This window comes from Nelumbo nucifera, chromosome 6 (assembly GCF_055504915.1).
Source record: "Nelumbo nucifera cultivar China Antique chromosome 6, China Antique-T2T, whole genome shotgun sequence".
In the NCBI taxonomy this organism is placed as follows: Eukaryota; Viridiplantae; Streptophyta; class Magnoliopsida; order Proteales; family Nelumbonaceae; genus Nelumbo; species Nelumbo nucifera.
In genome coordinates this window covers 22515554-22539408 of record NC_142654.1, presented here as the reverse complement: position 1 = coordinate 22539408, position 23855 = coordinate 22515554, and the positions used below count along the sequence as shown (strand labels likewise).

The 23855-nt window shown below is 40.7% G+C and overlaps 1 protein-coding gene across 3 annotated transcripts in view; it reads right to left on the bottom strand.

Moving 5' to 3' along the window:
- The window catches only part of LOC104608341 (uncharacterized), a 33950-nt gene extending 10454 nt beyond the window's left edge, over window positions 1-23496 (bottom strand). For 2 of the 3 annotated variants that reach the window (XR_016077528.1, XM_010274296.3), the window contains exons 1-10: window positions 23229-23496; window positions 22707-22825; window positions 22513-22619; window positions 22300-22387; window positions 2771-3860; window positions 2588-2642; window positions 2394-2475; window positions 514-594; window positions 178-282; window positions 34-83 (exon numbers count right to left, since the gene is read on the bottom strand). Coding sequence is in view for 1 of the 3 variants with exons in the window: in XM_010274296.3 (XP_010272598.1) it covers window positions 34-83; window positions 178-282; window positions 514-594; window positions 2394-2475; window positions 2588-2642; window positions 2771-3860; window positions 22300-22387; window positions 22513-22619; window positions 22707-22825; window positions 23229-23361 (1910 nt within the window). In the remaining 2 variants the exon portion in view is untranslated. The remainder of the gene's footprint in view (window positions 1-33; window positions 84-177; window positions 283-513; window positions 595-2393; window positions 2476-2587; window positions 2643-2770; window positions 3861-22299; window positions 22388-22512; window positions 22620-22706; window positions 22826-23228) is intronic. The other variant, XR_016077530.1, reaches the window with a different exon arrangement.
- Window positions 23497-23855: the final 359 nt, after the last annotated feature.

Genomic DNA, 23855 nt, shown 5'->3' with positions numbered 1-23855 from the left:
AATAAGGAGAAGAAATTGGTTAGGAAGAATTACTTTAAAGTTGAACCAGCTCCTGTTGAATTATCTATGCTAGCAATAAAATCCTGAAGGGAAAAAGAAAGAAAGAAAAACAGCATTAATTTCATGGAGACCACCTAAAGTAACTTCTAAATAGCTTGGGGTCAAAGAGATCCATACAGCAGTGCTAGCCATAGCATTTTGCTCATCCCACTGGTCATTGATGTGATCTTCTATTTTAAATTCCTTGAAGTTGCCTGTTATAAATACTGTATCTCCATTTACCTGAAAGCAGGGTTTTGAAATTACAGTAACAGTGAAAACAGAAAACAGGAAAAGAAACAGCATTTGTAGCTCATGGATAATTTCTTTCTCACAAAGAGGTACTAAGGATGATTTGACAAACATTTGGGGATGTGAAGAAACATAGGAAGACACATCATCATCAGATAGCTCTCAGAAGTAATTATCACTGAACACCATTGGCAAAGAGAATGAAGATGGGAATAATCTTACCTCATTTAACTTTTCCCATACCAAATCAGGTTGGTTTATGAAACCTTGATCAGTGGCTAGAAGATATAGTTCACCATTAAACTGCAAACAGTGTCAAGAAAATTATAATTAACCTGCAAGTAATGATAAAAGAATACGGACCACTAGAATCTCCATATGTTTTGTCCATGGTTTAAAATGTGCATAAATTCCCTCATATTTCCATTTCTATGGGTGCCAACATGAATTTTTATTGGAATCAACATATTCCCCAACGAACACTACTGATACTATGTGGAGTACAAGAGATAGTATTATAACATGAATTGGTGGCAATATTGTAGATATGTGGAGTAGCAATGTTGTTGCACGCTTAATGGATATGATTACCACTTTGAGCCAGCTTGATATTCTTTTCAAATATGGAGATAAATATTAGTTTTTGTTCGTGTCATAAATTATTTGGTTGATATATTAGAATCATATGGATTTTCTATTAGATTAAATTTTGCTTGAATTCATTCTATCACATAGTTTTTTACTCCTAAGGTTTATAGAACTTCACAATGATTTGGAACAAGATAATAATTTAAAAAGGTGTGCCTACATTTCTTTTATCATTCATAAAATATCATTCTATATTTTTTTTTGCATACTCACAATATTTCCACCATGTCTATAATTTTTACAGCATTTCCATATGATAATTTCAACATTTCCAACATGTTCCCTATATTTGGATGACTGGAATTTCCCCCAACACTGATATTTTAAACCTTGGTTTTGTCTTTCCATAATTCAACAGCTACAATAGTTTGTAAACAAAAGATAGCAAGAATAAATTGAAGTTATAGGGAGAAAACCAAAAACAAACTGATGAAAAAGGTCTTTTTGGTGCTTGTCTCCTAATTGGTGCATTCTTTGCAAGGCTAATTGTGAAAGCTCCTACCATTTATTAATTTCTTGTCCCTTTACTGCTGATCTTTGGGACTGGTTTCTTTCCTTATTTGGTTGCAGGTGGACCCCACTGCCAAATATTCAAAGCTTGTTTATCTCTTCATTCCTTCGATGGCCAAACAAAAGGGGAAGGATTATGTGGAGGTGTGTAAGGGTTGCTTTCTGCTGGACTCTATGGGAGGAAAGGAAAGACACAACTTTTTCTAAAGATGAAAGAAGTAAAGAAAGTCTTATTGAAGTAATAACAGTTAGGGTGATGCACTGGCTTAAATCCTTGGACCTGTTTGTTGATGTTTCTACAGACATATTGCTGAATAGCTGGATGGAGGTGGCAATTTTCGCTCCTGCTCACTCTTCTGTTTGTCCTTTGTGGTCACCACCAGGTTGTGGCTTTGCAAAGCTAAATTTTGATGGTAGTAGTGAGGGAAATCAAGGTCCATCAGGTGTAGGAGGGGTCTTCAGAGATGAGGATGGGAGGGTGCTTGCAATGTATTCAGGTCCCATTGGGGTTGGGGACTCTCTTAAAGCTGAGGTCTATGCTGTATTGGAGGGTATAAGGAAGACTAAGGAACTGGACATACAAACGTTGAAGGGGACTCAAAGCTGGTGTTAAGCTGGCTACAGAAAGAAAGTGGACTTTGGAAATTTGTTAATGAGAGGGAGATTAAGTGGCTAACTAGAGAGCTGGAAATCCAGTTTCAATGGGTTAAGAGAACAGCAAATGCATTTGTTGATGCCTTGGCAAAGCAGGGAGTGGGAAGGGATCAAATGTTTTGGGCTGTTTTGTAATTTTTTTCTTTTGTTATCCTCTTGGAGAGAGTTAAGCCTTTTTATCTCTCTCTGGAGTGCTGTAACTACATTTTTTTATTAATCTATTGGATTCCTATTATTGATCAAAAAAACAAAAAACAAAAAACAAAATGATGGCAAAAAATATAACTAACCTTGAACATGGTACTAAAGTGATTATTGCGGAAAAAAACACAGAGTTCACGTTCCTTCAGACCTTCCTGTAGGCAAAATAGGCTGCAAAAGAAGGAAAGGTGATAAAAAAGGACGAATTATTTAGACTGCAAAACAGAACATAAAGGGCTTAGGTTAGCTGGCTTGCATAGTAAAGGATTAGAAATCAGCATACCCATATATTGTCAGCTGGCTTGCATTGTTTCTTAAAAAGTTCCTAATCAGTTCTCCTGAAGAGATTTAAAGAGAGAGGGAGGTATTTAAGAATATTTACAAAAGAATGCTTAGAATAACAAGCAATTGAAAAAAAAAAAAAAAAACTTGTACAACTATTCTCTGTTGTACAAGATAATTTCACCTTTCTGTTCAGTAATTTCATTCTCAGGACATTGTTCAACTCCTCCAGCTTTGTCAGCTTGCTCAGCAAGAACCATCTCACCTTCATACATAGGCTCCCGGTTTTGATATAGTTTTAGACCTGAATCTAGTATGCACTCTTCCCCTTCATATATGGGTTCACTGCCATCAAGGCTTGAGGTGGCACCCTTGGGTTCATCCATGTGCTTGATTCCACCAATGGAAACATCAGAAACTAAATTTGTTGCAAATGGAGAAGAGAATAGTGTTGTTTTACAACCACTTTGATCTGCTGGCTCACAACAAACTTCAGATGTGGAAGTATCCTGTGCACCTGTCTGTTGAATTTGTTGCTTCTCTCTGTCAATAGGAACATGGTCATTGCATGCAGAAGAAGAATTGCTGTCCAGAAGACGGATAGGTTTACTATGATTCTGGACAGATGCCTCATCTGTAACGTTCCCCACAATTTCAGAAGAAGCAAAATGACCGCCAGGTTCTTTATTATTCAGCTGATCAAGGTTAGCTCCATCATCAAAAAATGAATGATTAGTTTCACTTGAAATATTTTCAAAAGCTATCAAATTAATATTGCAGCTGCCTGAGGCACTGCAATTCCATGATGCAGCTTGTTCAGGCTGATGGAGGATTTTAGATTCATCACCAATACACCCAGAAAATGTATTTTCGAGGGCTTGTGATGCATTCATCTTCAAATGTTCATTTTCATCTGAACTTACAGGCATATTGCTCCCGCTTGCATCAGCTAACAAAGACTCACCCATTGAAGTTGCTAATTCAGCTTCCGACAACTTCAAGGCTCTCAACAGTTCTGCTTCTTCCTCCATGTCTCCCTTCCTTATTTTCTGATTTCCTGATAAATAACTTGGAGAATCATCAAAGGACCTGACTCTAGAAAGGCATGGTGAGGGGACTCCTAAGGTTGCAGTTGTTGCAGCAGAAAAATCAATACAATCTTCTTCAGGACTGCTTTTATGTTCTTCCTCTGTGTTTCTTGCTTCAAGGGAAACAAGCTCTCCGACAAGAGTGTTGTAAGACTTGGACCCAATTGCATTTGCAGTATCACAATCCTAAAATGAACCAAAGGAAACAATCAATGAGCTGAAAACAAATCATTGATTATCAAACCAATTGACAGAAGTCCATTTTACCAAGTATAACTTTCATAAATACCTATAAAAAGATATGCTACATCAGATGCATGTTTGAGCAATGAAACATTGAAACTGCATAAAAACCAAGCAAATATCTCATTATTTCCACGTTTTCCCTCACTGATAACCTATGGCCATTTGATCTTCTCATATGAGAAAAAGCATGAATTTATCAATAGAATATCAAAGAAAGCACAAAATGCAATTAGGGCTTATATTATCAATGACCATAGAAAGGTGCCTGACATAATTCCTATTTCAATAAGATGAATTTTACATCTATTGAATAAAGAATAGCAGAAGATGACAGAAAATGAAAAGGCATTCATCCAATTCAGAACCAGAGTAACATAAAAGAAAACTTGACTGAAAATTTTTTGTTATCAAATAACAAATAAAAAAGAATTTATTAATAGTAAGGACCATAACCTGCATTCAAGTATATAGGGCAAAATGAAAAACAAAGCACTAATAACTGTTTTGCCATTGAGTTGAAATAATGAGCCCTAGAATCTAATAGTTGCCTATTGTGCAAAATGTAATGAGATTTTCTTTGTCAAAGTTCAAATGCAACAAACCAAAGCACAAAGTAACACTCTTTGCAGGTTGAAAAGATAAGGTAAATAAACTTTGAAGAAAATAACTATAAAAAACCTGCTAACAATAGTTAACCAAGACTTTGAAAAATCATTGACTTCAGTGTCCTCAATCAGGATGGTTATACATGTGAACCAAGAAAGGCTAGGAGCCACAGCCAATCATTTATACACAAATTCAACAACAAAATATACATCTTCTAATTTACTACAGGTTACTATGAAAATTGAAAAATCAATTTGAGAATCTGCAGCCATGGTTTTATATGGAAAGCAGCAGAACATAACATGTGATTTTAAGTTAAAATTTTTTACAAGTGTTTTACATTAAATAATTTTTTATAAGTAATTTAAGTTAAATAATTCCCCGGAATCAATTAACACATAATCATGTTTATGTCCTGGTGCACCATGAGAAGAAAGAGATATCACACAGACAGGTAGTGCACAATATTTTAACAGCCTACAAAGCAAGAAATTATTTGATTGGTCTTTAAGCCATTCCAAGATTTTACAAATTCACTCCAAACTTCACAGGACTAAAAGCTTCCTCCAATTACAACTAACAAGAAAGAATTCTTAAGAAAGTTATAAGCCAATGCATATTCATCTCTAGGGGTTGCAATTTCAGATCCAACTCGCTGAACCTGCCCAACCCACCCATTTGGTGTTGAGGGCCCGGGAATAGGATCTCGTCACGGGTCGGTCCACGGGGAAAACCTCCTGTTTTCCCTTGTTCCTTCCTGCTCGTGATGAACCTATCTTGGCGCCTTCGGTGATTTGTCCAAGAGATCACCAACTCTCCTAACTCACTCTTGACTGAATAATTTGATATCTCATTCAATAATGGGGTCTCCTTAAATAGGAGATTACAAGAGTCCTAATCAAAGGGAGTCTCCTTGCTGAATAGGGAGACTTCCAGTTCTATCTTGCTAAGGATAAGATAAGCTAATCCTAATCTGATAAGCTACTAACAAGATAAGATAAGCTAAGTTAATCCTAATCTGATAAGCTATTAACAAGATAAGATAAGAGATAAGAACAATAAGATAAGAACAAGCAAAATGAGCTAATCTAATCTAGATAAGGCTGCTGTTGCCGAACTGGGTAGGATGAGCATCACTGAATCCTTGTTGCTGCTGGCGGTGGGCCCAGGGCCTGTTGCTGCCGGCGGCAATGGTATGTCTTCCCAAGGAAGGCATCCATAACATTACTCCCCTCCCGGACTACGATTTTGTCCTCAAGCTCGAAAGCTGGATATGTGGCTTGGAACTCTGCCAATGGGATCCATGTGGCTTCTGTTGATGGTAGATCACACCATTCCACCAAGACTTCAAGGATTCCACGATTGAAATGAGAGCGGGTGACAGTTTTAGGCTGGGGGACCAGTTTGCCATCTTTCAAGGGTGGCAAGGAGGGAACTTGGTCTGGGGGAACACCCGTAAATGGTTTCAGCAAGGAGATGTGGAAGACATCATGAATTTGGCTAGTCTCTGGCAATTCCAGCTGATAGGCCACACTGCCAATCCGTCGCAGAACCTTGTAGGGCCCATAGAACTTAGGGGCCAGCTTCGGGGCAGCCTTGTGGCGCAAGGAGAGCTGCCGGTAGGGCTGGAGCTTCAACCAAACAAATTGTCCTGGATCGAATGACAGTTCCCGGTGGTGCTTATCATAGTGGAGCTTCATGCGGAGCTGGGCCTGCTGTAAGTGAATGCGGACGTCGGCGAGGAGGGCCTCGCGGTCCTGTAAGGAGTGATCGATTACGTCCAAGCGAGTAGATCCGGGCTCATAGGACAGCAAGCGGGGAGGATCCCTGCCGTAAACGACGCGAAAGGGAGTCATGCTGAGGGAGGAATGGTAGGCTGTGTTGTAGCAGTACTCGGCCCAAGGAAGCCATTCCAACCACCCTCGAGGTTGGTTGCCTACGAAACAGCGGAGATACATCTCGATAGTGCGGTTAACCACTTCCGTCTGACCGTCGGTTTGTGGCCGGTAAGCTGATGAGTAGGCCAGGGTGGTGCCGTGTAGTCGAAATAACTCTTTCCAGAAGGCACTAGTGAAGACCGGGTCTCTATCGCTGATGATGGATTCCGGCAACCCATGTAAGCGAAAGATATGTGTAAAGAAGGCGAGGGCAACCGAAGTGGCACTATACGGGTGTGATAGAAGAATGAAGTGCGCGTATTTAGAGAAGCGGTCGACTACCACAAAGAGAACTGATTTGCCCCCTACCTTGGGAAGTCCCTCAATGAAGTCCATGGAGATGTCGGCCCAGATCTGCGAGGGGATGGAAAGGGGCTGAAGGAGGCCTGCCGGGTGTAGGTTTTCCCATTTGTGCTGTTGGCATGTGGAGCAATTCTGGACAAAATCTCGAATAGAAGTCTTCATACCTCGCCAATGGAAATCAGTCCAGACGCGGTGTAGTGTTTTTTGAATGCCCTCATGGGTGGAGTTATGGATGCTGGTGATGATGGTGGGAATCAACGGGCAGTCTGCTGGAAGATGGACTCGTCCCTTATACAGTACCAACCCGTCGTGAAGTGACCAATTGGGGTCGGCCGTGCCGGTCTGGATCTTCTGCAGTAAGAGCGACCATTCCGGAGACTGTGGTGCTGCCTTCTTAATGTCGTCAAACAGAGAGATCCGAGGTTGGGAAATGCTACATAGAACCATCGCGTCTTCTTCTCGCCTAGACAAGGCATCAGCTGCGCGATTAGAGGATCCTGCCTTATATTCCACCCGGAAGTCAAACCGAGCAGTTTGCTAACCCAATGCTGCTGAGGGGAAGTGGTGAGACACTGTTCTAACAGGTATTTGAGGCTGTAATGATCAGTTTTGACGATGAACGACCGTCCCCACAAATACGGCCTCCAGTGCAGGATGGCTCAGGCAAGGCCGATTAGTTCGCGCTCATAGGCTGGAAGCTTCAGATGCCGGTCGGCCAATCTGCGGCTGAAGAAAGCGATCGGGTGCCCTTGCTGCTGTAGTACGGCCCCGATACCCACTTCGGAAGCATCGCACTCAACTGTTAATTCGAGGGCGAAATTAGGTAATTGCAGGACAGGGGTTGAAGACAATGCATTTCACAGTGACAGAAAAGCTTATCAGTTGCGTCGTCCCACCGGAAGGAGTTTATCTTCAACAGGTTGGTTAACGGGGCTGCCAACACTCCATAGTTCTGTACAAATTTGCGGTAGTAACCCGTTAAACCGAGGAACCCACGTAAGGCCTTGGCGGATTGAGGTTTGGGCCATTCTGTTATAGCCTGAATCTTGGAACTATCAATTGTTACACCCTGGCCATGGATGATGTGGCCGAGGTAAAGAACTTGTCGTTCCTCGAAGGAGCACTTGGACCGTTTCAAGAATAAGCTGTGTTGGTGTAGGAGTACGAAAACGGTCCTCAGATGGTGGACATGCTCTACCCATGATTTGCTGTAAACGAGGATATCATCAAAGAAAACTAAAACAAATTTGCGCAGATGGGGCTGGAATACCTCGTTCATTAGTGCCTAAAATGTAGATGGTGCATTGGAGAGTCCGAATGGCATGACTAAAAATTCGAAGTGGCCATGGTGGGTGCGAAAAGCAGTCTTCTTCACATCACCGGGAGCCATGCGAACTTGGAAATATCCCGACCTGAGGTCCAACTTAGAGAAATACTGGGCACCATGCAACTCGTCCACAACGGGAATAGGGAACTTATCTTTGATCATCCGGTCATTGAGTTCTCTATAGTCAACACAGAACCTCCATGTTCCATCCTGCTTCGCCACCAACAGAACCGGCGAAGAGAAGGGGGAGTGACTTTTGCGTATGATCCCTTGGTTCAGCATCGCTGTACATTGTTTTTCTATCTCATCCTTCTGTAAGTGAGGGTAGCGATAAGGCCTGACAACGACTGGTGCTGAACCCGCCACCAAAGGAATACGATGGTCACAAGCTCGGGAAGGGGGAAGGCCCTTCGGTTCCTGGAACAGATCTGAAAACTCGGCGAGAAGTTTTTCCATGGTTGTCGGTTCTGTCTGGAGTGCATGAACCTGCAGTGTCTTTTCTTTAACCCTGCAACCGTGCCATGAAACTTGCTTGCCATTCAGGTGGAAGGTCATGGTGAGTGCGCTGAAGTCCCACAAAATCAGGCCTAGGGTAATTAACCATTTGACCCCGAGAACAATATCGAACCCATCCAAGGAGAGTACAAATAAATCAACAAGAATTAGTTCAAAATTGGCCTGTACTGGGACGTCCTTACAAATCCCTGGACTAACTTTTTCACCATTTGCGACGGCTACCTGTAGTCGCGGCCGGAGTTCCATTGATAGTTTTAACTGCAGGGCTGCATGTTCACTTATGAAGTTGTGTGTGCTCCCTGAATCGACGAGAATGCGCACCGGCTGACCTGCGATTTGTGCCTGTAACTACATGGTCTGAGAGGTTTTAATACCGGTGATCGCATGGAGAGAGATCTCTGGTTCGAATGTGACGGGTTCCCCTTCCTCCTCCTCTTGCTCATCTATGAGAAGGCAAAAAAGCCTCTTGCATCTATGTCCTACCGAGTAGAGGTCATCATAGTTGAAACATTGACCTCTCGCTCGGCGATCTGCCATTTCTGCCCTGGTCAAGCGCTTGATGGGAGGAGTGACCATGTTACTGCCTGTACTTGTCACTGCTCTAGAGGTGGTGGTCGTGGGAGGCTTCATTTCCCGGTTGGTAGGAGAAGAGGGGGTCGTTGCTGCTGGTCTTGGGGGCACCCACGAGTTCGGTGGATGACCCACATTAAATTCCGCGGCTGAGCTGCAGCTTGCGCTCAAATGCGCGGGCTAAGTTCATGGCTGTGACCAAATTTGGGGGATTCTGCATCTCGACATCTACTCGCAGGGGTTCTGCTAACCCTGCTGTGAACATATCCACTTGTTGGTCTGGTCGCACGGAGGATGCCCTCGCGAGGAGGGTTTGGAACTGTCGCTGGTATTCAGCAATTGTTCCGGTCTGTTTAAGGTTAATTAGCTCGCCCAGTGGGTTGCTGGTCAATGGGGGTCCGAACCGAAGAAGGCAATAGGATTTAAACTGGGGCCAACTGAGCCCGGGTTCTTCTTGCTCTAACAGATAAAACCAAAGCTGTGCTTCTTCTGTTAAATGAAAGGCGGCTAGGCTTACCTTGTCCTGGTCATTTGTCCGTTGATTCCGGAAGAACTGCTCGCAGCGATACAGCCAGCCTAGGGGGTCTCCGTTGCCGTTGTACGATGGGAACTCCAGCCTGCTATACTTGGGAATGATGGCTGCTCCATGGCCGATAGACTGCTGTTCGCCGGAAGACTCCGGCAAATCTGGCCGACGATCGTTAGCTGCTGTCCCTCCGTCAGAGTTCCTTTCCCTGCTGGAAAGAAACACCTCCATTAGTCGTCGCAGTTCTCGCACTTCACCTTTGATCTCACGAACTTCGGAGCTGGTCTCCACGAGTTGGTGCTCGAGGTCGTGGACCCTAGAAGGTAGCTGCTCCAGATCTCCCATGACGCCTTGCTCTGATACCAAGTTGTTGAGGGCCCAAGAATAGGATCTCGTCACGGGTTGGTCCACAGGGAAAACCTCCTGTTTTCCCTTGTTCCTTCCTGCTCGTGATGAACCTATCTTGGCGCCTTCGGTGATTTGTCCAAGAGATCACCAACTCTCCTAACTCACTCTTGACTGAATAATTTGATATCTCATTCAATAATGGGGTCTCCTTAAATAGAAGATTACAAGAGTCCTAATCAAAGGGAGTCTCCTTGCTGAATAGGGAGACTTCCAGTTCTATCTTGCTAAGGATAAGATAAGCTAATCCTAATCTGATAAGCTACTAACAAGATAAGATAAGCTAAGCTAATCCTAATCTGATAAGCTATTAACAAGATAAGATAAGAGATAAGAACAATAAGATAAGAACAAGCAAAATGAGCTAATCTAATCTAGATAAGGTTGTTGTTGCCGAACTGGGTAGGATGAGCATCACTGAATCCTTGCTGCTTCTGGCGGTGGGCCCGGGGCCTGTTGCTGCCGGCGGCGATGGTACGTCTTCCCGAGGAAGGCATCCATAACATTTGGATTGGGTTAGGTTGGATTGTGGGTACCCAGTGGGTTAAACACATATGAATGATACAACTATTCAAGTCAAAGAGTGTCATTAAATAATGAAATATAAAAACTACAGAAATTTTTTGGAAATTAATAGGATACGCCTCTCATATTATATGTTCATAATATTAAACGGAATTAAGTTTAATAAAGAATTATTTTTCATCTATTTTTATATGCTAATTATATTAAAAAATTAGATGACATGCCACAGTAGCAACAGCCAGTTCGCTGAGCCATTGGCAAAGATAACCACCTTAGTCAACTAGTTGAACCAGCCTATTGGCAAAAACAATCAGTTCTTTCAACTGGTCAAACCAGCCGGTTCAACTTGCAACCATCATTAGACCAGTCAAACCGGACAGGTTGCTATAGCAATGGAGTTGACCAGTCTGGACTGGCTAGTTCTCTGAACTGTTAGCAAGGTTAATCGGTCCAGCCAACTGGTCGAATCACCCACTTCAACATGCGGTCATAGTTAGACCAAACCATATGGACAAGGTACCTATGAAGTACACACCTCTACTAATGTAAAAGTTAATAATTTCAATTTGATTTGAACCCAAGACACCCAAATGAAAGACAAACAATTTTACCATTAGACTATCTCTCGAGAAGTTGATAAGAATATATTAGTTTTAAGGCATTTTATGGAACTAAAACTGTTAAAATATTAATGGGTTGGGGAGGTTGGGTTGGGTTAAGGCATGTTTAGGTTGAACCCAACCCATTTAATTTCATTTAAATGTGTCATTAATGGGTTGGCAGAATAGATAGTTTGAATTGAAGCTTGACACAAACCCAACCCACCTAAACCCACCCAGTTGCCATCCTCTATCTCCTTCACCAAAAAGTGTTCAAGGAACAAAAGTTAACCTATGAAAGAGATGTCACTGATGCATATCATTTATATTGCTACACTTTATTAATATGACTGTTAATAAATTCAATCATATAACACGTATATCATTTATACTTTGTTTTAATGTTTTACTATTGAAATTTAAAAGATCAAATGGTTTTGAGGAAATTTAATACTTTCCGTATTGAATTTTTATCATATAAAGTTAACAGACTTCTTTAGTTGCTAACTGATATGAAATTGCTGCATTAAATACTTATTACAGTAGCATTATTTTTGAAAATAACGAAATTAATTTATTTAAAAGATTTGTCTCTTAGATTAATGGTTTGCCTCATTTTGAGAGGAAATTTTATGTTCTTAAAAAAAATAATTGCTATTTTTTTCAATTAATATGCATGCTTAACGGTATATAAAACTAGGGGACTAGCCAAAAGTTAGTTTTTTATTTCATAAAATTCTTATTGCCTAGACATCACATGGGCAGAACTAGAAGCCTTGGCAACTACGGTCTAAGGCATAACGCATGATGTGCAAGGAAAGGTGTGCTAGAATGAAGTGAGGCACCACTTTAGAATGAAATAAAAAAATTATGTTCTTAATTGTCGCCTTGTATGTTCAACAGTTCAAGTCTAAAACATTATGAGTATATCTATATTAAAGTAAATTACCTATTCAGCTTCAAATTCAATGTTAATTCAACAAAGCATAAATGAGGCAGATCCAATAAAATGAAACTCACTTGAGAGACTAAGCAAACCTCTTTTAAAACATTGGACCAGTTACACCATAAGGATTCCAGCTTACGTGGTCAGAGAGAATTTGTCAATTGGACATAAATCTATTTGTTGAGTTGGTCCGGTTTGTTTTTATTTATTTAGGAAGTTGTTGGGCTTTAGGCCCATTAGTTTATGTTTTTTTTAAGTTGTGACTGTTCAGCTTTTAGTAGCCGCCCTACTAAGGGCATCCTTGTAATATCTCATCTTTTTAAGTTAAGTAAATATAATGAGAGGGGGGCGGCTAGGGTTAATTTTTCACAATCCTGGTTGACTTCCTACTCTCTTCTTCTTCTCCTTTCTTCTCTACTGCTGAAATCTTCATCTTCCCCCTCTTTCCTTCACAAGAAACTCGACTAAATCTGCAATTAGTGATCTCTACTTGGTATCAGACCAGGCCGAAGGTTCCTTGAAGTTGTTCTCTCATGCAGCCCTAGATCGGCCGACTGCATGGTGATTTAAGAGGCTGATCGAAGCTCTCAGGTAAGCCCAGTTTTTGGATTTTTTTGGTGGATCTGTGTGCCCTGTAGCTGGTCTAGGGTTTCTCATCAAGGTCAGGAAAAACTGGAGAATGGGGAAGAGTCTTGTTTCTGTTGGACTCTTCAATTTTGACTTAGGAAGTGGCGCCCTAATTTTTTAGGGTTCCTTGGAGTTTTTTGTAAGGGGCGATTCAAGTCCTGCCTGATTTGGAGGCTTCTAGAGAGGGCGGCTGCCTCTTCTCTCTCTTCTCCCGTCCCACAGAAAATGAATCTTTTGTGGGAAGAAAGTCTAGGACACCAGAAAGGTGTTGTTGGTTCCAAAAGGTGTTTTGTTTGATCTTGCTACAAATTTCAGTTATTTTCTTTACATTTTTTGAGAAGCATGGAGGGCCACGGAGTTGAAAATAAGCCCGGAAGTGAAATGGGACCCGTGGGAGGAGGTGCTGGAGACCCTTTCGGGACTGGGACCATTACTACAGTTAGGTTGGATGGTGCAAATTACTTAGAATGGTCACAATCTGCAAAGATGGCCATTGGTGTTCGTGGGAAATTAGGGTATATCACTAGTGAAGAGGTGAAACCCGAAACTAGCAACTCCCGGTGGGTACAGAAGAATTATATGGTGATGACTTGGTTGTGTAATTCCATGTTGCCACATATAAGTAAAAATTTTTATGGGCAAATACAGCTAAGGAAATATGGGATGGGGTTGCAGAAACCTATTCACAGAGGGAGAATGTTGCTAGGGCTTATCAATTGAGAAATCAGATTATTGCTACAAGGCAGGGAGATAGATCTGTTGCAGCCTATATTTTAGTCCTTAAAACCCTGTGGCAGGAGATTGACCATTTAGAGACATTTGCTTGGGAAACCACTAAGGATGCAACTACCTATCAGAAACATCTAGAGAAGTATAGGGTGTTTGAATTCCTTGCTGGCCTTAATCCTGAGTATGATATTGCACGACAGCACCTTCTTTCTAGGGACAGTGTTACTCTCTCCCAAGCATATGCCTTTGTGTCAGGGGAGGAGTGCAGGAGAGATGTGATGATGAAAAACCTTATTTCTGATCAGTCTACCATGGTAAGTGTTGTGAAACCTAAACAAAGTGGCAGTGACATCAAGAAGGAAGATAAAAGAGATATGATTTGTGACTACTGTAAGAAGCCTAAACATACAAGAGATACTTGTTGGAAGCTTCGCCCACATCTTGTGCCGACTAGATTGAAAAATAAGAAGGGAAATGTGCACATGGCAATTACTAGTGACATTCCGGCCCCTCCTACTACAGCTGCTCTGGAGTCTGTTGCAGCTGTTGTAGTAAGGGCCGAACTTGAGAGGTATGGGCTACTTCTAAACCAGCGGGATACAGCCAGTTCCAGTTCAGCTGCAAGCGGACAGCAAGGTACAGGTGGCACTGGTGGAGTCCACTCTACTTCCTTTGCTCACACAGGTAGTTCACACGTCACTGCAAATTATGTTTCCACTTCAGGTAAGGAGGGACCTCCTTGGATTATAGATTCTGGAGCCTCAAAGCACATGACCCAGAGCTCTACTATTTTTTCAACTTACCAGCTCTGTTCTGGCAGAGATAGGGTCTCCATAGCTGATGGATCCCATGTTCCTATTGCTGGGAAGGGATCTGTCAAGATTAGTGATTCTATTTCTCTACCTTCTGTCCTTCATGTTCCCAGATTGAGCACTAATTTGTTATTTGTTAGTAGTTTGACTAAGAACCTGAACTGCTCAGTAATTTTTTCTCCTGGTTGTTGTATTTTGCAGGATCTGGATTCAAAGAGGACGATTGGGAATGGTCGTGAAGTGAATGGAATCTACCTCCTGGATGTACTTCCTTCTCATCAAAGTCATCATGTCAGCAGGGATAGTGAGCCAGGGTCTGTGAGTCAAATTATGCTTTGGCATACTTGTTTGAGTCATTTACCGTTTTCTTCTTTGAGTTTTTTGTTTCCAAAAATTTTTGAGTCTGTTAGTTTGTCAAGTCTGGAGTGTGAAGGTTGTCAACTTGGAAAGCATTGTAGACATTCATTTAAACCTAGTAATAAAAGATGTTCTTCTTCTTTTGATGTTATTCATTCGGATGTGTGGGGCCCTTACCATGTTCCTTCTATGGGAGGCTATTGCTATTTTCTCTTATTTGTGGATGATTTCTCACGATACTCTTGGATTTACCTAATGAGACCCCGCGATGAGGTACCATCCTTGGTGAGGCAATTTCATCAGATGGTACTAACACAGTTTGGAACAAGAATAAAGGTGTCCAGATCTGACAACGCCAGGGAATATTTTGAAAGACATCTTGCCTCATATCTGTTAGAATATGGTGTTGTCCATCAGAGCAGTTGCCCCTACAGTCCACAGCAGAATGGTGTTGCAAAAAGGAAGAACAGACACATTGTTGAGACTGCAAGAAGCATGATGATCACATCTACAGTTCCAGTTCGGTTTTGGGGTGATGCAGTTCTCACAGCAATATATCTGATTAACAGGGTGCCCTCTCGTATACTTGGATTCAGCACCCCATTCAGTCTTCTTTTTCCTCAGGGGGGAGATGTTTCATATTCCTCTCAGGGTGTTTGGGTGTGTCTGCTTTGCACATATCCTTGGTCCTCACCGCTTGAAGCTTGATCCCAAGGCAAAAAAGTGTGTCTTCCTTGGATATGCAGAGAATCAGAAAGGGTACTGCTACTATGATCCAGTCTCTGGGAGTCGGTATGTTACCATGGATGTCACCTTTTTTGAATCCACGTACTTCTTCTCAAAGAATCCTTCTCAGGAGGAGTGTTTTGGGGAAGTGACAGCAATCTATCCCTCTCCCAGTTCCAGTCCCTGTGTCTACTCCTGTGCTTGACCACCACCCTGTGGCACCTACCTTGCCACCTACCTTGCCACCTCCTTTACGTTCTGCTTCTCAGCATTACTTACGACAGAGACTTCACAAGGAGGTTGATTCCACTACAACAGAACTCGCATCACTTCCTATCGATTCCTTGGAGACTCCAGATTCGACTGCCATGGATTCAGGTATTCCTCTTGGTCCTGCTACTATTTCAGTTCCCATTGATCCTACTAACTCTGTTACAGATAACCTTGATCTCCCTATTGCTCTCAAAAAAGGGAAGAGAAAGTGTACTTCTCATTGTATTTCACAGTACTTGTCCTATAGTGGACTTTCTCCTTCCTACCGTTCTTTTCTCTCCTCTCTTGATTCAGTGTCTATACCCAAGGGTGTTAGTGAGGCTCTCTCCAAACCTGAGTGGAAGACAGCTATGCAGGAAGAGATGGCAGCTTTGATTAAGAATCAGACATGGGACATTGTGGATCTATCAGAAGGCAAGGAGACAATTGGATGCAGATGGGTTTACACAATAAAATATAAAGCAGATGGAAGTATAGAAAGGTACAAGGCAAGACTTGTTGCAAAAGGGTACACACAGACCTATGGCATTGCTTACTTAGAGACCTTTGCGACAGTTGCAAAGATGACCTCCGTTCGGATACTTCTTTCTCTTGTTGTCTCATACTCTTGGCCCTTGTTTCAACTTGATGTGAAGAATGCTTTCCTAAATAGGGATCTGCAAGAAGAAGTGTATATGGATCTTCCTGCTGGTTTTTACAATGATACTGAAAAGGGAAAGGTATGCAGGCTTAAGAAGTCACTTTATGGCTTGAAACAATCTCCCAAAGCATGGTTTGACAGATTCAAACAGGCCTTGATTGCTTTTGGCTACACTCAGACTCAATCCGATCACACCTTGTTTGTGAAGCGAAGGGGATCTTTGGTGTCAATCCTAATTGTTTATGTGGATGATATTGTTGTCACCGGGAATGATCTGAGTGAGATTGATGGTTTGAAAAAGAGCCTACATAAAGAGTTTGAAATTAAGGATCTTGGAGAACTGAGATACTTCTTAGGAATTGAAGTTGCAAGATCAAAACATGAAATTTTTATCTCACAAAGGAAGTATGTCTTGGATCTTCTTCAAGAGACAGGCAAGCTTGGAACAAAGGCAAACAGCACCCCTATTGATCATAACCATAAAATCAATGCATCAGAAGGTGAATCAGTAAAGGACATTGGGAGATATCAGAGAGTTGTGGGTCGGCTGCTATACTTGTGTATGACAAGACCAGACATCTCCTATGCAGTAAGTGTAGTAAGTCAATACATGCATGCTCCACGAGTCCAGCATTGGGAGGCAGTTGACAAGATTCTTGCTTATCTGAAGGGATACCCAGGCAGAGGCATATTGTTTACTGATCATGGACAGTTGAAACTAGAGGCTTATACAGATGCAGATTGGGCAGGATGCCTTGATGACAGGAGATCAACTTCAGGAGTGTGCACCCTATTTGGGGGTAACCTTGTCTCATGGAAGAGTAAGAAACAAACAGTGGTGGCAAGATCAAGTGCTGAAGCCGAATACAGGGCCATGGCACATGGAGTTTCAAAACTTCTCTGGATCCGTTCCATGTTAGAAGAAATTGGTGTACAGGCAGAAGAACCTATGATGCTATACTGTTATAACCAGGCAGCAATTAACATTGCCCATAACCTAGTCCAGCATGACCAAACTAAGCACATTGAAGTGGATAGACATTTTATCAGAGAAAGGGTAACTTCTGGAGAAGTTTGTCTTCCATACATTGCTTCTGATCTGCAGCTCACTGATGTTCTCACAAAAGGTGTTGCAAAGAACAAGCTGGAGCATGATCTACGCAAGTTGGGAATGTGTGACATTTACTCCCAACTTGATGGGGAGTTTTGAGTTGGTCCAGTTTGTTTTTATTTAGTTAGGAAGTTGTTGGGCTTTAGGCCCATTAGTTTATGTTTTTTTAAGTTGTGACTGTTCAGCTTTTAGTAGCTGCCCTACTAAGGGCATCCTTGTAATATCTCATCTTTTTAAGTTAAGTATAAATATAATGAGAGGGGGGCGGCTAGGGTTAATTTTTCACAATCCTGGTTGACTTCCTACTCTCTTCTTCTTCTCCTTTCTTCTCTACTGCTGAAATCTTCATCTTCCCCCTCTTTCCTTCACAAGAAACTCGACTAAATCTGCAATTAGTGATCTCTACTCTATTGACGGGTATTAGCTTTTAAGAATCTTGATACCTAGATGAACTTTTTTCCTCTTTTGAGGTGGGGACATAATCTAAGTTGTAACTTGCAGCATAAACAAAAATTTGATGAGACACAACCACAAGCAAGATGAACTTTCTTTAAGTTCATAGGATTGACAAGCTCAGAAGCAAGCTTTTCTAATTCGGTTTTAATTTTAATTTAAACTTCAGTCCTTGAGAAAATGAAATTAATAGTTGGAGATCTTTTCGTTTTGATTGACAACAAATTTGTTGGCAAACTTCACTGATCCATTTGTGGGATGCCTTTATAAAATTGTTTTGAAGATGCTTTATCTTTGTTTTCAAGAAGTTCTCCCTTCTATAGTCTCTCTAGGGATGTCAATGGGTCGGGTTAAATGGTAAAGTTGACTTGACCTGACCCTTTGGTTAGTGCTTTGATTCTTCAACCTGAGTTGGGTTCAAGATTTGCTGATCCACCCTGTTGGGTCATTATACACTTGCATATATAGAGGGTATTCTTCCCTTTCCCCGGTTCCCAAAGAATCCCTCATTAGCTTCTCGATTCTTTTCACAATTGTCTTGAGGCATCCTAAAAACTGGCATGGAACAAACTGGGAGGTTAGCTAGAGTATATTTAATCAAGGTTAATCTCCCCCCAACCCCCCCCCCCAAAAAAAAAAAAGAAATATAGTTCCTTTTTCACCTAGCAAGCCTTTTCTTAATCCTTTCCACCATCGGATTCCAAAAACTAACCGACCTAAGGTTGTCACCTAAAGGTAACCCTAAACATCTTAACAGCCACTCCCCACTCTCACATCCCAATGACTTTGCCATAGCCCTCAAATCCTCTTCTTCTAAATTAACACGTGCCACCAGACATTTATCCAATTTACACTCAAGTTAGATTGCTAGACACCTTGAACAGACTGACCACCAACTTCAAATTTTCAACCCCAACCCTATTCTCCCCATCACAAAAGATCAAGATATCACCTGCAAATTGAAGGTGAGTAACCATTGCCCTATCTCTCTCCCTATCAACCACCCTCTGAAGAACTGCATGCAATTATCTCTTGATATTAGCTTATTGAGGACCTCATCCACCAATGTGAAAAAAAAAGGTGAAAGTGGATCACCTTGTCTTAGGCCTCTAATCCCCTCAAAAAAATCAACCACCAATCCATTAACAATTATTGAGAAATGACTTGTTTGCAAACAACCTCTGATCCACTTACACCACAACTTCCCAAATCCACAACTCCTCAATATGTTAATTAGAAACTCCCAATCCACTAAGTCATAAGCTTTCTCTCGGTCCAATCTCATTGTTACTCCTTTTTTCCTTAATCTTTTTTGGGCCTCTACACATTCATTTGCAACTAAGATCTTGTCAATAGTTTGCTTATCTTGAATATAAAGACAGCTTGAAACTAGCAAATTAATGAGGGAAGCACCTTTTTGATTTTGATCCTCAGAGATAACACCTTAGCAATCAATTTGTAAATGCTTGTTACTAAACTAATTGGTCTAAAGTCTCTCGGGTGGTAAGCATCATTCTTCTTTGGCTCCAAGGCTATGAAGGTTAAATTCATTCACGGACTAATTATACCCCTTCTATGAAACTCCCTAAACACTTCAACAAATTCAACCTGATTATATCCCAGCAATCCTTATAAAAGGTCATTGTGTATCCATTAGGTCCCGGAGCCTTAGATCTATCCAATGCAAACATTGCTTCCCTAATTTCTTCCTCCTCAAACCTACTTTCCAGAAATTTCACTTGATGAGCTCCTAACACATCCTAGTCAAGTCCTTCCACTAACCATCTTTCTTTGGGTGCCCTTCTATAATTTGATTTGAAGTGATCCCACGGACCTTGGCTATCTTTGTTTGATTTGTAATTTTTGTTCCTCCCACCTCTAAAGAGGAAATTAAGCTCTTTCGTCTTTTGCCATTGGCAACAACATAAAAGAATCTAATATTACCATCACCCTCCATGATCCACTTCTCTCCAGATTCCTGCTTCCAATTGATTTCCTCCCTTAGTAGAGTTTCCTCTAATTCCTTCAAATTCCATCTCAAATCTCTGTCTCCATCTCCTTAGGACCCTTCCTCTTCCTTCCTATCAATTTCCTCTATTTGTGAAATTAAATGGCCTTCTCCTCCAATCTCCCAAACTTCACTCTATTCCATTCTTTTATTTTCTACCTTCAACATTTGTAGTTTCTTCAAGAATCTTTGGCCTTCCCACTTCAGAGATTTAAGATGCATATCCTACCATTCTTCCAACTTTTCCTTAAAGTCCAAATGAGTAAGCCACATGTTTTCAAATCTAAAGGGGGTAGGGCCTCCTATAGTACTCTATTGAAAAAGGTAAATGGGCCAATGATCATAAGTAATCCTAAGCACATTACTCCCCACAAGGTCTCTCCAATTATCTTCCCAATCCAGGACACCAAAAACCTGTCTACCTTAGAACAAATAGGATTTGCATATCTAGGCCTTTCAATATTTGGTATTCACTCTAGCTAGTTCCTCTTGGAGATCGTCGATGTTAAGGATGGCTTCTCTTTCCTCAAACAACAAAAGAACCGCCTTCTCTTTGGTGGGAAAAGCCTTCATAACATCGTCCAGCACCCCCTTCTAATCCTCCACTTTCCTTTCCACTCTCACAACCTTTCTTTTTTGTCAATCCTCCAAATTACCTTCCACCATTAACTTTGAGAACATAGCAGCTCTAGACATCCCCCTAACCGGTTGCATTTTCTCAGCCTCTTCCTATAAAGTCACTTCTTGTTTAGCTTTTGAGTCTTCAATTGAGGTTGCCAAAGACTTAATCATATTCTCTACAAGCCACCTCCTCTGTGCAAACTTGTCCAGAGCTTCCGCAACCATCCTTCCAACCCCGTTTCCTTTCCTGGGAAGCACACCAGCTGTCACCCACCGTTCCCAAAGTTTTAACTTAACTCAATGAAATACCCCTTACTATTACTCTTTATCTCCACTAAGAATTCCTTCCCTTCAGAGCTCAACTAATATGGTTTCATCAATTAATACTATGTCATCAGCAAACATCAAGCACCATAGAGCCTCATTTTGAACATGTTTAGTTAATCTGTCTAAATTGTGCAAATAAATAAGGAGTTAAGGACTAAGTTTTGAACTTGGTGAAGACCCATTTTATCTGTAAAATCTGATGTCTCTTCCACAAGTGTTCTACCATTGGCTTTTGCACTCTTATACATATCCTTAATTAGGTCCACATACCTATTTGGGACTCCTTTGTTAATATCCAGAATCAAAACAAATATTATCTATTGGATTCATATCAGACTCAGATTGGATTCAGAGAATGCATGCCATCAATCAATTAAAGTAACAAATGATAAGAATATTTTATATTATTAATAAAATGACCTAGAAATAACTCTATTACATAGTTGTCAAGGCAACAAGGCGCCCTTTGAGGCTTGCCTCGCCTAATCGCCAAGCAGTTTTGTACTATGTATTGTAAAATAATTTTTTATTCTTTATTTTTTGACATTATAATTATAAAATAGGCATTATTAAACTAAAATATTCATTTTGTGTGTTTATATACTAATTTGTTTTTATTTGTTAGGATTTAATCAATACAAACATTGCTAAATGCTGTATTGAACCCTCAAAGACTTTAAAACGTGAACCAATAAGTAAGGAAGAACTTAAAATTTTGTCTAATCAACACATTTTCTATACTTTTCTTATGAAAATTATAAATAATTATGAAGGAAATATGGCTATGGTACCTAGGGAACTACCCTAGGATCTATGTTTTCTATATAAAAAATCCATTGCCTAGGTGACTAGGCAACAAGGCGCTCCCCCCCCCTAACGCCCAGCCTCGCCTTGGCGCCTTGAAAACTATGCTCTATTATTATATATCATAAATAAGTTGGCTTAAAATTATGAAACTCAAATCTATGTCTCTTTAGTAAAAATACAACATTCAAACCAACTTCACTAATAAATATAGATTGGTTTTGTATTGTTGGGTTTGGATCAAATTGGATCGGATTGGGGTGGATCCAAATTGGATCTAATTATAAAGATATCAAGTTTGAGTCACCCTAATTAGATTGGATTTTGAATTCATCATTATCATCATCATCCAAGCCTTATCCCAACTATAGGGGTTGGCTACACAAATCCTGTTTTGCCATTCTGTTCTGTTTAATGCCACATTGGTTGTTGAAGTCAAATTTGGATAAAATGACAAATGGATACTGTTTGCAGCTCTAGTAATTTGTTCAACCAATATCACCAGAGTAAATAAAATTGATTCCAGAACTGAAGTGATGCAAGATATAGGACAATGAGATAGAAGATAAAAAATAAAGAATAATAACTAAAAACCCAAAAAACAGAGGTTTAAAGCCTTTCAAAATCATACCTGTGGATCAACAATCCAACCATGATATAATGGAATGTCAAGGAGATCAAATATGGCACACTCTCTCGTAAACTCAAAATCACCAACTCTACAAATATTGGATGTGTATTTTTGTTATAACAAAGGCAAAATGGAAGAAGATACTGGGATCACTGAAAAGGCAATACGGCATGGAGGATGAAAGGGATAAATAAAAGGAAATGGATGGCCTACCTCCTGAACTGAATATTGACATCAATTCCAGTGGCAAGTCGTGGAAGCAGGTCAATTGCATCAGCTATGTTCTGTTGCTGATTTTCAACATACCCAGCATCCTTGTTCTGCATCAGAAGTCAACATTAATAACGATTTTTACCGATCTAAAGTCTGCTGCAAGATCAATAGTGAACGAGGTGCCTCTTACTTACCTCCACGTTACTGTTAGAATCGATTAATCTCTCCGCAACAAGAGAAAGCAATTTCTGTAGAGACACTTCAGATGTATCGACGCTCAAATTCAAGTTGTTTTTCAAAAGAAGAACATTACCTATTATACAGAACGGTTTCTCATTAAAAACAGGAGACAATTCTGAAAAACAGACGAAAACGAATTGATGAAATAAATAAAATATCATTCTGTTAGAATCAAATCATCTAGTCCAGAAAAAAAAAAAAAAAAAAGCATCGGCGTCAATAACGCCAATCCTTGAAATAAAAATGGAAAAGCAAAGTAACGTAATCACTATCAATTCCACAATCGTTTTCTTGAATTTAGTCTCAATTTCGGAATTACCAGAGACAAAGTCGAGAAACAAACGTAGAAGTGAAAGACTTTATACATGTTTCCGGAACAAAGGAACTCGAGAATCGACAGAAGCGGAGACAATAAATGAAAGCCCTAAAGATCAGATAGAAAGGCAATAAAAATGAAAGCAGAGATGAGGCTTTACAGATAGCGAGGAGAGGGCAAGGTCCATTATCGTTCTGGAGAATTATCGGTGTAGTGCGTCCCAGGAACTGTACGACCTTTGTCTTGTAAAGGCATTCTTGCTCTGGTTCCTGCCCTCGCTCCTCGCTAGCCATGGCCGACCTCCAAACGCGATGGACAACGAAGACTGCAGTTTTGTTAATTTGCACTAATTAGCCGGAGACCGGGAGAGAGAAAATGGGAGGGAGAAGGAATTTAAAGAACAAAAAGGAAAGAACCGACGAACAGAGCGAGTCAGCGTTGGATTGAAATGATGGTTTTAACAGCAGTGAGCAGGCTCTTTTTCCTTTTTTATATTTTTATATTTATTTTATTTTATCTATTTACCATTTTTCATTTATGCGCGATTTAAAGCAAAATGGAAACGCAAACGCAAACGCTAGCGTCAAAACGCCACGGTGTCGAGCTCAGATCTGCTACCAACAAAACGAAACGAATTGGTTGGGATCTGCTCACAACTAAACTGTAATCTGTATAGACTTATTATAGATTTTTTAAAGAAAAGTAAGTTTTTATTTTTCTTTTGGGAAGTTGGAGGACCCATTTTATTACATTTTTTAACCCTTTATCCACTTACATGCTCTTCGGT